The following is a 16,927-nucleotide window of genomic DNA, read 5'->3' as shown; positions in this document are numbered from 1 at the left end:
AACGTGTCTATTGTATTTCTTTATCAAGAATACAAGAGAATCTCCGCACTAAAACAAAATTATATATCATATCTTTCTCGTTTTATTTTCATCATTGTTTACATGGCAAATGTCATAGTTCTGTTGGCTAAAGGGACACTGAATAGTGAGGACAGTTTCACACTGGAACTGTACAGACATTACCAAATATTGTTATATTTTTAAATAACATAATATATATATAGATATGATTGTGTCTATCTTACAATAATCATGAATATATTGTTTATGAAATTAAATAAAAATTTAAAGTGGATTAGCTTATTTCACTTTGTCATGGGAGAACATATTCTCTCCTATGATTGGATTAAGAAATATATAAATATTTCTTATAATATATAAATATGTTTATTGATATATTAATTAAAACATAAAGATGTTTCTAGAATGTCGTTATTCATAAAAATAAATAATAATCGGCGTCTATAAATATAAAAAGGCGTAGAACGCCTTTTTGTTCCTTTTTTGAGTCTCTAGAAGGTTCCAGGAAGTTCCTTTAAAAAAACTCATATAAAAGAAACGCTATTGTTGGGTAAAGTCAGTTCGTGACATATTTTGGGATGCAAAAAGAGGCAACCAACGTCCGAATTCCGGCTTCCACATAAGGCCGTAAAAACAAGTTCGTGACATATTTTGGGATGCAAAAAGAGGCAACCAACGTCCGAATTCCGGCTTCCACATAAGGCCATAAAAAACAAAAACCTCACTGAAGAACTGGCTGTCTGGATTCTGGTAAAGTTTTTATTTATTCTGTGAGTTTGTTGACCGAAACACATATACATATAAAAATACACTAAACAAAGCATTTCAAAACAATACATTAAGAATTACGATCTTTATGATCTAAGAGAGACAATTTATTAGCGAGTTGTCGCCCTTCAAACATGGTAATCTTTTCTTTTGTTTTTTCTTGTTAATTTATTTTTAAATAAATTTCTTTTTCGTTAAATCTTTTTCTTTTGTTTTAATTTTATTACATGTGGGTGCTGATAAATCCCTAGACCATACGAACTATGATCGGCACACATATGTAATAACTTGTTCTTGTGCACTTTTTAGATACCTTTTGCGAAACCTTAGTGTTTTAGAGAATCTCAGCTCAAAAATGCTTGTATAGATTTATCAATCTTTTTGTTTATCTAATTGCGTTCAAATAAATCAAAATACTTTTGATCTTTCAAAAACATCTTTCTCCATGACAAGGTAGAGGTCAAAGTCTCATTTCTATTTCTGGTGTGACATCAATGAGAAGTTTTAGTAAAAGTAAATAACTTATAACTGACTTTTATAATATCCTTGTTTATTGCCAAGGGTGTGAGTTCCGTTATAGAAGCGTTGATTTAATTTGAATAAAATAAAATATGCATCAGGTGCGCTTGAAAGCCAAATTACAATGCAATATTACGAAAATAAACAAGTATTTTACTTGTTTTAAATTTATAATTTATATATATTTCAAAGTCAAACTCCATCCTCAGTATGTTGTACATCTTTTTTTTTTCTTTCTGTTTTTTCTCTTCTTTCTTTCATGTTGTAAAGTTAGAGAAAGAAAAGTCAGTTAGTAAAGATCCGCGCATTGCCTCTCTGTGGCTGGATTTCCAGCATTTCAAAACGTTTTTGATTTTTAAGATGAGGATTGGCAATTTGTACTGTAATTATTCTCATCTTGATTGTCATTTTCACAAACTTTCAATTAATGTCATCTTTAATCTTCTTCAAGTGCAGCTTTTCGAATTTAGTGTATGCCATTAATGTAATGTAAATATGGGAAAATATTCATAGGTTAGACATGCCATATACTAAAAGTAAGACTAGAACATTGGAACACTATCATTTGTTGAGATATGTAAAGGCTGACCATATCGAAATCATCTGCTCTTCTGGGATGAAGTAAAAATTATAGACACAGAAGAACAGTGTTTGAAGAACACAGTGCATATGTTGGGTGACAAGTGCCTCTTAAATAGACCTAGTATTGAATTAAATAAAATATTGGAACCCAACAATCATAAATAGTAGATTAGAATATCATTAATATATAAATAGGACAGTATTTTCCATCATGATAATGAAAAACATGTAAGACACCAATGAACAAAATATAGGCATTTGCATAAATTATAATAAAAAATTAAAAATATAAAAAATAATCTAAAAATAAGTGGGAATTATGATTGTGACTGATTTTATTTTTTTGTTATTTAAATGTAACTTACCAGTGTATATATATATATATATATATATATATATATATATATAATTATTTTTACTATAATAATTAAATACCTACAGACACTAGTGTTTCATCCTTTCGGGAATCTTCAGTGCAGGGTGTCACGATTAATACCAGTCGAACGATTCGAACCCCGCAACACGAGACATCTCTGGCTCGATTAGCGAAGACCTAATCCATTCGGCTACCATTAACCGCGTGAAATAACGTTGAATTTAAATGTTTTAATTTTAAATGTTCATTTACGTCAGTCAGACAGTGATCTAATCATTATACGATGATCTATGCATATATATATATATATATATATACACACACACACACACACACAGATACAAAATAATATGAATTATCAATTCTCATTGCAAAACTCCTGAAACATCTCAGAAATTGACTTTTGAAATAGTTGAAAGCTAATCAGACTGACAGCATATATAAGAAAAACTAACAAAATTTCTAACAAAAAATTGTGAATTCAAAAATACTTGTATATGATGATAATCTTGTTAACATTTTAAAAATAAATTGTTTCTCTTGTATACCTAATTTTTTTCTAAGTGCTCCTGCTGAATATTCAAAGCCATATCCAGATAGCAATCCATCTAACATCTTGATACTTAATTCGAACTAGTTTATTTTTCAATTTATCCTTCCACTTTACTTTCAGTACAGATATAGTTTATTTTGGATGAGTTTCTTTCTAAAAATACTTGTTACTGAAAAGAAAAATTTTAGGGGGAAGAATTTTTCCCTTAGTCACTGTGTTCATTCAAGGGAAATAATCATGTCATGAGTTATTCCCCTTAACTTCTAAAACAATAAATATCTAAAAGTATGTTACTTTTTTCAACATTAAAGGGAAGTTTCTACATTAATTAGATATTGTCATTTTTTGTCATTCATTAAACTAACATAAAGTACTAAAACAAGCGTTTCAAAATTCTCATTGTACAAAATAATTGGCTTACAAAATTAAAAGTTTTTAAGCGATTACTGAAAATTCATAGGTATTACTACAGAATATTTACAAGTTTGAATTATTTAATTATTTCTTTGTTTCTTGAAATGGTTTCAAAGTGGCAGGCAAGACAATCACTCCTTGAATACTAATATTAACAGAATTTAATTTTCTTATTTATATAAATAAAACAGTAGACATATGTGTGTGTGTGTAAATATCTAACAGGTAAACTCCTAAACTACTGGTCACATAACATTGAAATTTTCAGGAAATAATATTCATGCATATCATAGTTTATAGCGAATGATATTTTTGTTTACATACATGAATAACGAGTACAGATATCGGCAAATTTACATGTAAAATGTACGTTAGCCACTTGCCGACATTTTTGCGCATACGCACACTTAAAATAGCATGATGCTAGAATGCTACATATTTTGATTATGTTTTTTGTATTAATAAAAAAAAAATGAAATACTACGTAAATTTCACTCACAGTTTTGAATTTGTTAAATCAAAGAAAAACCTATATATGTTTTTATTATTCACTTATCGAAGACATATCTGTATATCTTTTATTATTATGTGACCGATTAGATAAATTAATTAATTACAAAGAAATATTCTGTGTTTTTACAGTGTACGATGCATACACAGTAAAATCACCGAATGTTACATTTCAGATAGGATTTCAAAGTTAAATAAAATTTTTATGGTATCTTTCTTTTTTATTAAACAGCCGAGTCAGTGAATTACAAATAAATAAATAAATAATCAGAACCCTCTCCCCCCCCCACACACACACAGAAAATATACTAAAAACATTACATAACAATAAAAAGTTAATTTAGCGTTTCAACATTTGAACAACGCTCGGCTGAAACCGACGATTGCCGGTCTCGCCCAATCCATGCTTAACGGAAATTCCCAAGAATCCAGGTCAAATTATGCAAGATTACTAAAAATTCTTACGTTTCGATTGCATGCATTTTTTTTCCCAGACATTACATGGTATTTATGAAGCATATCTATATATATTTTATTCATTTATCGATTAAATGAACAACTATTGATACCAAACAGAAATTACCAAATTTTTCCGAATGCATGTGTTTTTACTATTTTTAGTTTTTCTGAGAAAGCGTTCTTACACAGGACATTATGCAACACAAAATACAGGTTTATTCCTAAAAAAGAAAAAAAAAATAATAATAATATCTAATCAGATAAAATGTCTGATATATTTTATTCAGACTATTATTCTCATCTTCCCAAAAAATTGAGTCATAGAAAAACCTTTAACAAATTTCTTAGTGACCCCTGTTTTTTTTTAAATATTTTTAAATTGTTATTATATTGTTATTTAAAAAATATTTTAAATAACAATATAATAACAATATTTTAAATAACACGAGATATTTATCTATTATATATTAATAAATTTGAAAATAATTGGAAGAGAATAGACGATAAAATTATTAAAAGTCGCAATAGAATATGCGTGCTTAATATTAATTAGTATCGTTTATAACTACTCACGTGGTTCAATTTGGAATTGAAAATTAAGCTTTTTACATTGTGTAAAATTATAAAAGTTCTATTTATATTGTTTAAACTTAAAGGTTTTCATAGTTTCAAGTTCTATTTTTATATTGCTTTAAAAAAAGTTTTCATAGTTTATAACTATGAAAATTTCTATTTATATTGTTTAAATTTTTTTATATATTCTGACAATTTAATATTTTTATTTATATTAATATTGTTTATTATTAAAAAAGTATTCATTGTTCAAAATTATTAAAAGAAATGTTTACATTGTTTTCATGGTAACATAACTGATTAATTGTAATATTTTGCAAGAGTTGGCTAGGTAAGAGCATTCTTATCAATCCTTTAATTTTGTTATTTATGAAGATCTGGCAGTAGAATTTCCTGTAGAATTCTAAATTCACTACAGCCATCTGGAAATCCACATCATAATCTGATATTGAAGGAAGGAGTCCCAGTTATATTATAAAGAAATATTGATCCACCTAAATTGTGTAATGCCACACGGCTAGTAAAAAAAATCTTTGAAAACTAATATTCTGGAAGCCATTATAATAACTGGACATTTTAAGGGTGAAACTGTTAATTCCTTGGATTCCTCTGATTCCTTCTGACATGCCATTTCAGTTCAAGCGTTTACAATTCCCAACAAAAATTAGTTTTGCCATGCTTATAAGTAAAGCTTAAGGACAAAGCCTAAAAGTTGTTGGACTTAATCTTCAGACACCTTGCTTTTCTCATGGTCAGTTGTATGTTGGTTTGCTCATGCATTGGAAGTCCTGAAAACCTCTACATTTACACTCTCGTTAGAGGACGCACCAAAAATGTTATTTATGTAGAGGTTCTTCAAAATTAATGCTAGAAGTTCATTTACCAGTTTTCAGATATGCGCTGGTGGAAACTGAATTTTCATTATTTCATTAACAGAATAGATTACTAATGCCATCTTTATATATATAGTGCATTAAATAGTTAAAACAAAGATTTAACAGTTTTCAGATATGCACTAAAATATAAAATAATTGCAATTCTTACATCATATTTTGAAAGAAGGACTAGAAGATAAAAGATTAAACTATAAAAAACGATTAGGTCTACTGGCGAAACCGCTATAAAATAAAACGTGCTACTGCTCCCACCACATGGAGTGTGTGGAAAAAGAAGTCATTATGAATTTATGTTTTGTTTAATCTATATTTATTATAATGTATGGGAACAAAATATTAAAATATATCATATACAACCTGGCAACGCCGGGTACTTCAGCTAGTTTAAAACTAAAACTACTTGATCAATTTACAGGAATTTTTAGAATGTAACAAAGCAGTGCGCTCCTATTGTAACAGTGTTGACGAACACAATCAGCAGCAACCGTAGGATAGCTGACTGATGAAAATATTAGCAGCAAAAGCCATTTTAGCTATATGCGAATTAAGCAAATGTGAACTAATGTCACTGGGAGAAGGAAAAAAAAAGAAAACAGCACGTGGTTGAGCAAAGGAAGCGATTGGACATGTTTTGACTCGTGTATAGCGAGAGAGAAAATGTGCTGCATGGTCGAAAAAGCAGAAAGGCAAGCAATGACAAAGACACATGTATGAAAGAGTGTCTCGACAGACATGTTTGACGTGTGAGTGATATTTTGAAACATAGTGAAGTGTGTTGTTGGAAATTCTTGGAATAAATGCTTTTTGCATTCACCTAAAGAAAATGCTCATTCGTATTTTTTATATCCTTCCTTGTTTGTTTGTTTCTGCAATAGTACCAGACAATGTGCAGGTCCAAGTAGTTGAAATGTAATGGCATGTTTACACCCACGTTACAGGAATATATTTTCATTTTGACACGAGTACATAAATTATACAGAATTTTCTTTATTTTTGTTTCTTATTATAAGGGGGAATATTGGGCAAGATGTATAAGTTTTCCTACAAAATCAATATTTGATTCTTTTTAGTTTTTCTTGTGGATTGTTGCAGCATGTTGTTAAGAATAAAATGTCATTTGATTTAATTCCTTCCAGAAAATACTTTGCCCAAACCAATTTTTTTCTCTCCAAAAATATTATTTTCTTTGTTCAATCAAAGAGGAGTAATTCTGTATGAACGTATACAGAGTTAAGTCTCTTTGTTTAAAAACATTTTAAAATAATTCTAATTTGAAGAAAGTAATTTCTGGACGGTATTAGAAAGGAAACAAAATGAATTGCAAGTAAATACACTACAGAGCAAAACAGGGTAAGGACAGCTAGTATGTGATATAGTCATCCACAAATAACTGTTGTGTTATTTCATGACTTATCAGTGTCGTACAGCTAATTACTAATGAAATCTACTATTTTACAGGCCACAAACCGGAGACCAAAATACGTCTACAAGACTGCCCAAGAAGTTATTGAATCAGGTGGATCTCGAAAAAAGAAATCTATTCAACCAAGTGAGCTGTCGAAGGTGAAGGTTATTGACATGACAGGCAAAGAAAAACGAGTTCTTTCTGGTGAGACATTCATTTTAATCAAAAAAGCATTTTTACAGCAAAAAATTACTTTTTTTTAATTAATAAATCATCATTTATCATTGCTAAAAGCCACTCGAGGATAAGGGTTAATGAGAGTGGTTGTCAGTTGAATGATGAAGAATATTATGAGAGGATTCAAAATGATGAATGGAACAAAGAAAATTTGATTATTATTGAAAATAATGACATTATCATCCACAGGGAAGCAATCCCATGATAATGTGTTCCACAGATGGGGAGCTCTTGGAAAGAAATGCTGTTCATGGAAATTCAGTTTAATGTTAGGCACATGTTAGAAAGTTCTTAGCAATGGTGATTGGTGAATGAGTTCTTGCTTTGATTTTTCCGCAGGGATAACCAAAGATTGTAGCTCAGTTACGTAGTTACCATGAAATTAAGGATGACAACATCTTGTCTGTGAAAAAGAGTTTTTAGGGAACAGAAGAGATCACCACCACCACCCACTAGATTGCATAGTCAATTTTGTACTCTGTGAAGGCAAGAAAGAGTTCTCTGAGCGGCACGTTCCCTCCCCACATGTACTCGCAGTACATCTTACTAGCAACTTCAGCAAGAGATTAGATATAAGTCTTACATTTTAATAGATTAGATATAAGTCTTACATTTTAATAGATTAGATATAAGTTTTACATTTTAATAGATTAGATATAAGTTTTACATTTTAATAGATTAGATATAAGTCTTACATTTTAATAGATTAGATATAAGTCTTACATTTTAATAGATTAGATATAAGTTTTACATTTTAATAGATTAGATATAAGTCTTACATTTTAATAGATTGGATATGTCTTACATTTTATTAGATTAGATATAAGTCTTATATTTTAAATCTAAGTAACTAGCCATTTTTTTTTTTTAGATGAGCATGTTATAACCCTCAGGGAAGCAATCTTAATTTTATCAGTCATACATTACTACAAACGATAAAAGAGAAAGTTTAAAATTCAACTAGACAACATCATTAAGTGCCTTCATTCGTTGGATAATGTATAATTGTTAGAGAAATAAACAATATATGCATCATGTTATGCATGTGTGCACATGGGAGCTTTAAAGGATTTAGCAAATCTATATTTTTGTAATTCTGTGTCAGTTGCCAGACATCAGAACTTCAATGAATCCAAGCTCACGGTAGCAAGGCATTTAGAGTATAGCATGTTTTTGATGGAGAGTATCCGTTTGGTTACATGTCTCTGAACAGTTTCCAAGCAATGTTCTGAGCAAGATAGTAGTTCCGAACTATGCAAATTCTGTGATAAAATTTGCGTTATCAGTTTGATGAATTTTTTTTAGAAATCATTTCCTTAATTGAAGCCAGATGCTCTCTTCCTGACACCAACATAATGATGAAGAATCATTGCTTTTATCGAGACACCATCTCTAGATGATTGCCTAAGATAAATAAAAAACACTTCACATACTTTTTACCTTAAAAAAGCAACATCATACATAGATGAACAACATTCATGAACAAGGCCTGTACATCAGCTGAAACAAATAAAAAATATTCATATTGATGAGGAATGCAGTTTAAATTAAAACTTTGTTTACTCTGTGGGAGTAGATTGTTCTTGTTCCATCAACCATTATCAGGTAGAAGTGTTGACTATATTATTGTTATTATCGCTTGTAGAGGGAGGGTAGATTGTTTTTGTTTAGTCAGAAATATTAATTAATGTATGCTATTCTTTGTTATTATTGCCTATAGTGAGGATTGAACCTTCAACCTCCAGAAAACTGTCACTTAGAAGTGAGTGATAATTAACATGTAAAACAAAAAAGTACATATATATATATATATATTTCATTTGTTTTACATAAGCATTTATATGTCGCTACACATTTATGAACATATTTCGGTCAGTCAATTACAAGTAACAAGAGACCTCTTCAGGCTATATTGCTTATACAAAAGTATAGCCCGTAATGAAAATTTTCATTACGGACTTTACTTTTGTACAAGCAGTATCGCATGAAGAGATCTCTAGTTACTTGTAATTGACTGACCGAAACATGTTCATAAATGTGTAGCGACATATAAATGCTTATGTAAATTAAGTAAAAAATATATCTTGCTCGACTTTGATATTGAGCACTCTTGTATGAACCTCGTTAAAAATTCATTGGTTGCTTCACTTCTGGAAAATATTAACCTGGAATAATTATATAAATAATGCTATAATCTCTGCTAAAGTAGCTGTTTTTTAGCACAACGGATGTACTGCTTGACTGGTAATCACACTTAGATGCAATCAGCTATTAAGGTTTCTAATTTCAATATGGATACACTCACTATGTGTAACTACACTGATGAGTTGTATATAAATATTATTTTGTTAAATAAAATTAATTTGATAAATTTGTGTATCTTTATTTTCTTCTGTAAAAGAAATCACATTTGACAAATGATCTACCTCAAAATATACCTTTTATTCCTCAGGATATCATGCCATTTCTCAACGCCATGACAAACCAGATGAAGATGAAGATGTTATCGAAACAACTCCTAAACAAAGAACAGCATTTGATGTTCCAGAATTAATCCATAATCTTAACATTTTGGTTGATATGGCAGAAGTTGAAATCATACAAAATGATCGAAAGTGAGTAATTATTTGGACTACTATCTTTATCTTGATTATTTTTGCAGAGGACACATGATATTATTATAAAGTTGTCGTCCGCTCGACACCATTGCTAACCCCAACACTGTGTCTATATTCTTCTTTTTCATCTTCTCTTCTTGTTCTGGCTATGACATCGTTTCCCACACATTGGCAAATGTCAAGGGGAGGTGCACTGGCTCATAAGTCTATAAAAATAAAATAAACAAAATACTAAAAACACATTCTGCAAATATCAGTTGAGCTCTGGATGTGTGTGTGACACCATCGTGGACCCCCCCCCTCTCAGCACTAATGTTGATATCTTAGTTTTTCTGTCTAAGACATATTTGTCAATCAGTTAATCAACTCACTTGCCCATCTGCTCCAAGTCACAGCTTGCGTTTGACTGTCTTCAACTTGTAACTTGTCAACTATCACAAACCTAAGACTGTTGTAAACTTCCCCAACCATCATAAAACTGTTGCAAAATCCATGGCCACACTTAAAACCACCCATAAACTAACTATAAATATATATCTAGCTTGGTTCGGTCTTTTATTCCAAATTAACTGCCACACCTTGATTAACCATCCCATTTTAGTTTCCTTTGTGAAAGTTATTGAACAACTTCTTAATCCATTGTTCTGCTGATAAACATATTTCCCCTTTTGATAGTTACATACTTATGTTACAATGCTGAATTAATAATGTTATTATTTAAAAAGCCATTCTTACCCTAATACTATGTAACATAAGTTTTGTTACCTTAATGCTATGTAACATAAGTTTTGTTACCTTAATGCTATGTAACATACGTGTCATTACCCTAATACTATGTAACATATATGTCATTACCCTAATACTATGTAACATACGTTTTGTTACCTTAATACTATGTAATATACATTTCCTACCATAATACTATGTAACATGTTTTGTTACCTTAATACTATGTAACATACGTTTCATTACCCTAATACTATGTGACATATGTTTCGTTACCCTAATACTATGTAACATACGTTTCGTTACCCTTATACTATATAACATGTTTCGTTACCCTGATACTATATAACATATATTTCATTACCCTAATACTATGTAACATACATTTCATTACCCCAATACTATGTAACATACATTTCATTACCCTAATACTATGTAACATACGTTTTGTTACCTTAATGCTATGTAACATACGTTTCATTCTAAGTTCCACTTAAGTGATCATTTCTATTGGAGGCTACAACAGATAAATTATTTTCATAACTGGAATTTTAAGGATTTAAGAGATTCTCTCAGATTTTCATTATGAACGCTTCATAGCCACCATTTTGAAATACAGATATCACATTTTATATGATTGCTTTTTTTTCTTTAAACTCTTTTTTCACCTGAAACAAGGCATATTGTCATTTGAAATGTAAAATCCTACTATTTGGGATTGTGTCTAACAGGTTCGTGTGGGCAGTTAGGTAGCGAGAAGTCTGTTCACATTACATCTAAACTTCTGCATGTTAATACAATCAGAAGCAAAAAACAGGAAGGGAATTCCAAATTATAGCAATCTGAGGGAAAAAAGAGTAAAAGACTTTCTAGCGTTTAGAGATCTCAACAGTAATGGGGTGTGATTTTGCTGCTTGTGTTAATTGGAAGTATGTGCATCGAGGAGACACAAGTGCTATGAGTTCATCATAGCACATTCCATTAAAGTACTTGTAAAACAGGCACAAGGATGCAACATTGTGGTGATGGGACAGAGGTTGGAGCTTGGTCGACAGTGTGGAACCTATTAGTGGAGACTCTTTTTTTGGACCCTGTCTTAAAGGGGGAGACTAATGGTAGATGCACAAGCTCTGATGTGGCAATAATACTCCATACATAAGTAAGTAGTAGCTTTGTAGATATATAGGATACTGTTAGGTGTAAGTTATTTTCTAGCATGGTAGAGAGAGCCCACATATTTACAGCAGTCTTAGCAATGTCCTCAATGTATTTATTCCAATTGTTAGCCGAGGAGTTTGAATGATGAGCTTTCAGGTAGGGTGTTATTTGTCATGGCTATCGGTCGTTTAGAAGAATTTTTGTAACTGTTAAAAGAAAGAAGCTTAATCTTCGTAGCATTAAATGTTACCATCAATTCAGTGATACATTACACTACCGACAGAAGGTGGATTTCTAAGATTTCTGTAATTGCCCTGGATAGTTGTACATTTTGATTATATTAAATATCCGTCCAGAAATTTCTGTCGGTTTATTATGATTTATCATCTTTTTCATAAAATCTTATTTTTCAAGACATCGACACAACAGCGATCAGGTGATAAACATGAAACATGAAAAGGAACGGTTGGATGCGATCTGCATCCAAGAAGAGAAACAATGCAATCGACTTAAAGAAGTTTTGGACATTGTAGACAGGTGAGTGCAGTTTAAGTATCTCTATTTTCAAGTTGGTTTTGTATGAATACTAGATGTACGCGTAACCCATTGGGTCATAACTACTAGGTACCACTGTTCTACTTTGATTTCATTTCAATATTCATAAACATATCAAAAACACAATAATTTTTTTTTTTTTTTTTTTTTTTTTTTTTTACAATGGAGTCATCATCACTTATCAAGGCCCAAAGGCCACTCGAGAATAAGTTAAGAATTAATGAGTGTACAGTGATCAAAGGGAATATGTCGTAGTAATCATTGGTAGTGGAGATTTGGTAAATTGGATTACTTAAAGAAATGGCTCATCAAAAATTTGTTCACGTTGGACTTGAACGCAACCATATTATAGTCAGTTGGAAATGGAACAGAGTTCCACAGGCATGCAGTTCTAAGAAAGAAGCTTTTTTCATAGAATCTATGTTTAGGTTTAGGCACAGATAAAGAGTGGGGGAAATTATTCATAGTGGTACATTAATCAGATATATAAAGTAAAGCTCCATCCTCCCTGTTTGTGATTAATAGCCTTTATAACACAAAATACACAAAGACTAGTGTTTTTCATGAAAGTCAGCGGGGGACCATAGATTGGAGCTCAGACGAGCATTTGCCATGAAAATAATGATAAAATAGAGACAGGTTCACAACGTCCTTTCTGTGGGAAAGAGATTGTAGGGAAGAGAAAAGGGCATCCCCCACTAGGCTATGAAGCCTATTTTGAACTCTGTCAAGGCAGGATATAACACGCACGACCCATGTCATAGTCGATAAAGTACTTGATGAAATTCAGTTGTAAGTTATACTTTTCTGTTCAATCTTTGGTCCAGGCGATGTTAAAAACATAATTGCAAATCACTTAAGACTTCTACCCAATCATGGCTGACAGAACAAGAGCATACTACTCTCATCGATTAAATAAAGGGTTCCATTTTAAATTTGCACGTTCAGCAGAAAGATTCCAGAGTTCAACATGATACACCTGAAAAAGATTGGAGGTTACATTGACTGAAACATTGCACAAATAATATTCAGGATGAGAACAGTAGTCCGAATAATCCAAATAATACAAATTATCAATCCTTATTTAAAAAATTCAGAAACATTCTATATTATTATTATTATTATTATTTATCTAAAGTTGGTTAACGTTTATATATTTCGATGTATATAATTCATTCTTAAAGTAATTAACTGATCATTTGGAATTTTGAAACACAGCTGCTCAGTATAAAGGTGGGTAATGTGGGCTATATTAAATTTAATTTAGCTTTATGCAAAGGCAGCAAAGAGAGGGTGAAATCCCTTTGTAAAAATTCAGATAGGTCTAACTTTTTCTTCTGTTTTTAATAACAGATATTAAGACCTCAATTAATAAATATTCTCCAAATTTGCTTCTTTGTAAAATTTTCATGGGTTTTTAGGATGCATAATATGTGCACAATCTCGTATTTGAAAAGTCAAATATTTCAGATTTGCATAAAATTTGATTCATAGTTATTGGACACTAATTAAGCAAAATTCTTAAGACTGCTTGAATCTGAAATTTTAGACAAATTTTCTAGAATCAAAGTCATGTAATGGATTTTGATCAAAATTGGAATAAGAATTCTAGACATAAGATTTAGTAGCTTAATATATTTGATTTTGAACTTCTATTTGTTATTGTTGTACAATGTTATTGGCAATATAATAACATACTTAAGTACAATTTATTTAAATAATTACTTAGTTTCACATAGACAATAATATGAAAGATTTTTAACTAATCATCGAAAAATAAAATTCATTAAACTCATACTTTTAATCAACGGATATAATAAGAGTTGTTTCTCTTGCAACTAAAATTAGATTTATTTTCTGCATAAGTTTAATATGTCAAATAAAAATTAAAATCTTAAATTATTTCATGGTATTCTATGTAGATACATTTATTATTATGTAGAAGCAAAGAAACTTGTTACTTTGCCATCTAATTTACATGCTTATTTGTGGTGTGTATGCAAATTAATTGTCCATACTGAAAGAAGTGTCACTATTTTTCTAAATGCTTAGAGACATTAAGAACATAGTTGAATCAACAACAGCATTCAGTTAATTACAAATTACTATTAATTTAAACAAAATTTTAAAAAAATGTAACTAAATCCAAGAATTAAGTTATATTAGCATGTATTTTGTATTATTAAAGTATATAAAAAAAAGTTTTATGGAAACAAATGTTTAGTCTGAGCTTAAGATTTTGGCAAAATTGCTTTATATAAGAAAATTTAATGAATAAATTTATTTTTAATCTTCACTCCGTACTTATAAATATTTCGCATTGTGTCATTCTAATCAGATATATAAAGTAAAGCTCCATCCTCCCTGTTTGTGATTAATAGCCTTTATAACACGAAATACACAATTAAATCTGTTTCATTAGTTTTGTAAGGCAAATATTGGTCAGTGTTCTAAAAAAATTGTTTCTTTTTCCTTTTTATTGTTTTAGTATTTTTGATTAGTTATAAATTAAGGAAAATAGGAGAATTTTTACTTTCATACTCACTATAATATTGGAAACTAATTTAATAACAGACAGTTTTTTAGTATTTTCTGTAGTAAATCATATTTTAAGTGTTTTAATTGGCTAATTTAAAGTAAATTATTTCAGAACCCATTTTTTAATAATGACCTATTACAGCTATTCATGGAATATCATAACTAAGAAAAATGATAAATAGCTTTTAAACAAATTATGATTACAATAATTATAGTTGAAAACAAAAATATATAAATGGACAAATTTCTCAAGGAACAGATCTGAATAATTAATTGGTTTTTCAGCCTAACAACCATGTATGTTGAATTATCTCCCCTTTGCAAAATGATTGTTTGTAGTTTCTAAAGGTATGATAATCAACTTGCATAGGAGGAAATATTGTTGTTATATAAACATTACGTTTTGATTGAAGAATGCTATTGATTATATGAGCTGCAACAAGAACTGACAATGTAGTTAAAAACACAACATTTCCTTATTGCTCTAGTGGCTCAATCGGTTAGTATGTCATAATTACAAACAGAGGTTTTGAGTTTGAATCTCACCTGAAAATAAATATTTATACTCTGATTTTGTCTCAAAATGAACTTTGACATTTCCAATTACAATATTAACCAGATTGGTTAGTTTTCATTTTATTTTTTTCTTTAATGTGCATAATTTATGATAATTAGAATCCCGGATGGTGCTAGGTAGCCTTGCTAATTAACACTAATTTTTTTAATTCATTGATTAAAATATAATATTTGGTGCTTATATAACTAAAAGCACACATGAAAAATACTTAATTTTCTCTGGTGTATAAATATATATCAAAACATTTTTATTTGGATATGCAATTTTAAATGAATATCCTTTCTTGTTTTTTTTTTTTTGTTTTTTTGTAGCTGTGCAAAACGGACCAAATCAGATTGTGAAGACCCACTCACATTGGATGAATGTGTGACACTTTTTCAGAAACTTCAGAAAGAATATTATGAAGAATATAAAATGTATGACATGGGCGCTCTTGCTATTGCTCTCGTTTTTCCTCTGGTAAGAATATTTTTTGTTTTGTTTTCTATTTATGTTGGATATCAGGACGAGTGTATGAGAAATATTACCTCACAATAAAACATACTTGATACAGACATGCTCATGGCCGAGAGAAACAGAACACATCTTATTGACATGATTTATGGACACCTAAACGCAACTCTTCAGAAATAAAATAATTATTGATAGATTCAAAACCACTTGCCATGGTCATCCGTAAACAGAAATAGTCTGTTGCTAAATAAATGCTCTACTAACTTTATTTTATATATTAGACTAGCCTGGGTGCTTGGCGTTGCCCGGGTGTTTGGAGGTGTGTGTTGAGCAAAAAAAGAAGTAGTAGGCAGGCAGGCTACCGCGAAGGAGGAAAAGAACGTGGAGAGAAAAAAAGTGATGTCTTTGCTGTTGTGCACATCACCAAACCGGAAATGACGTAGGCTAGTCAGTCGAAAAGAGGGGATGACTTTTGAAAATATCGGCCAAAAAAGTGACCTCTCCCTGTAGAAAAGTGCCCAGTTGAGGATGAAGGAATTAATGTTTTTAGCTTGTTTTTCGATATTTGTCGTCCCAAGGGTTGAGCTTCAAAAGGATACTGATCTCATGAAAATCCGTCGCTTCTGTCAAAAGTTTTAGGCTGACATACAAACATACATGCATACATATATTTAAACAGACAGGTGAGATTTATATTATAGACTAGCGAGGGGTACCCGGCGTTGCCCGGGTGTTTGTAGGGGTGTGTGGTGTTAAATAAAAAAGAAGCCGGGGGAGGGAGGTAGGATCGAAGCCGAACCCCTGAGGCGAATTTTGAAAATAAAATCGGCCAGCCAGAAGTGAAAGATGTTTGAAAGTTGTCGAGCGTTACGACGACGACGATGACGATGTAAGCATTGTTATAAGCGAAGTAAGAAAAGAAAACAACGTGAAAAATGGCTTAAATAATACAGGGTTCAATATTTAAATTTAAAAAATCGAAAAAAAAA

At 30.6% G+C, this 16,927-nt stretch overlaps 1 protein-coding gene across 1 annotated transcript in view; it reads left to right on the top strand.

Annotated features, from left to right (window-relative positions):
• LOC145241522 (tuftelin-interacting protein 11-like) overlaps positions 1–16,927 on the top strand; it is a 97,359-nt gene that overhangs the window by 43,424 nt on the left and 37,008 nt on the right. The window contains exons 7-10 of the mRNA XM_080104565.1: positions 7,130–7,280; positions 9,766–9,928; positions 12,230–12,352; positions 15,797–15,944. Coding sequence (XP_079960691.1) covers positions 7,130–7,280; positions 9,766–9,928; positions 12,230–12,352; positions 15,797–15,944 — 585 coding nt within the window. The remainder of the gene's footprint in view (positions 1–7,129; positions 7,281–9,765; positions 9,929–12,229; positions 12,353–15,796; positions 15,945–16,927) is intronic.

Source organism: Euprymna scolopes, chromosome 20 (genome assembly GCF_053919585.1).
Source record: "Euprymna scolopes isolate OS-2025 chromosome 20, ASM5391958v1, whole genome shotgun sequence".
NCBI classification, from domain to species: Eukaryota; Metazoa; Mollusca; class Cephalopoda; order Sepiida; family Sepiolidae; genus Euprymna; species Euprymna scolopes.
This window is presented reverse-complemented; position numbering and strand designations above follow the sequence as displayed.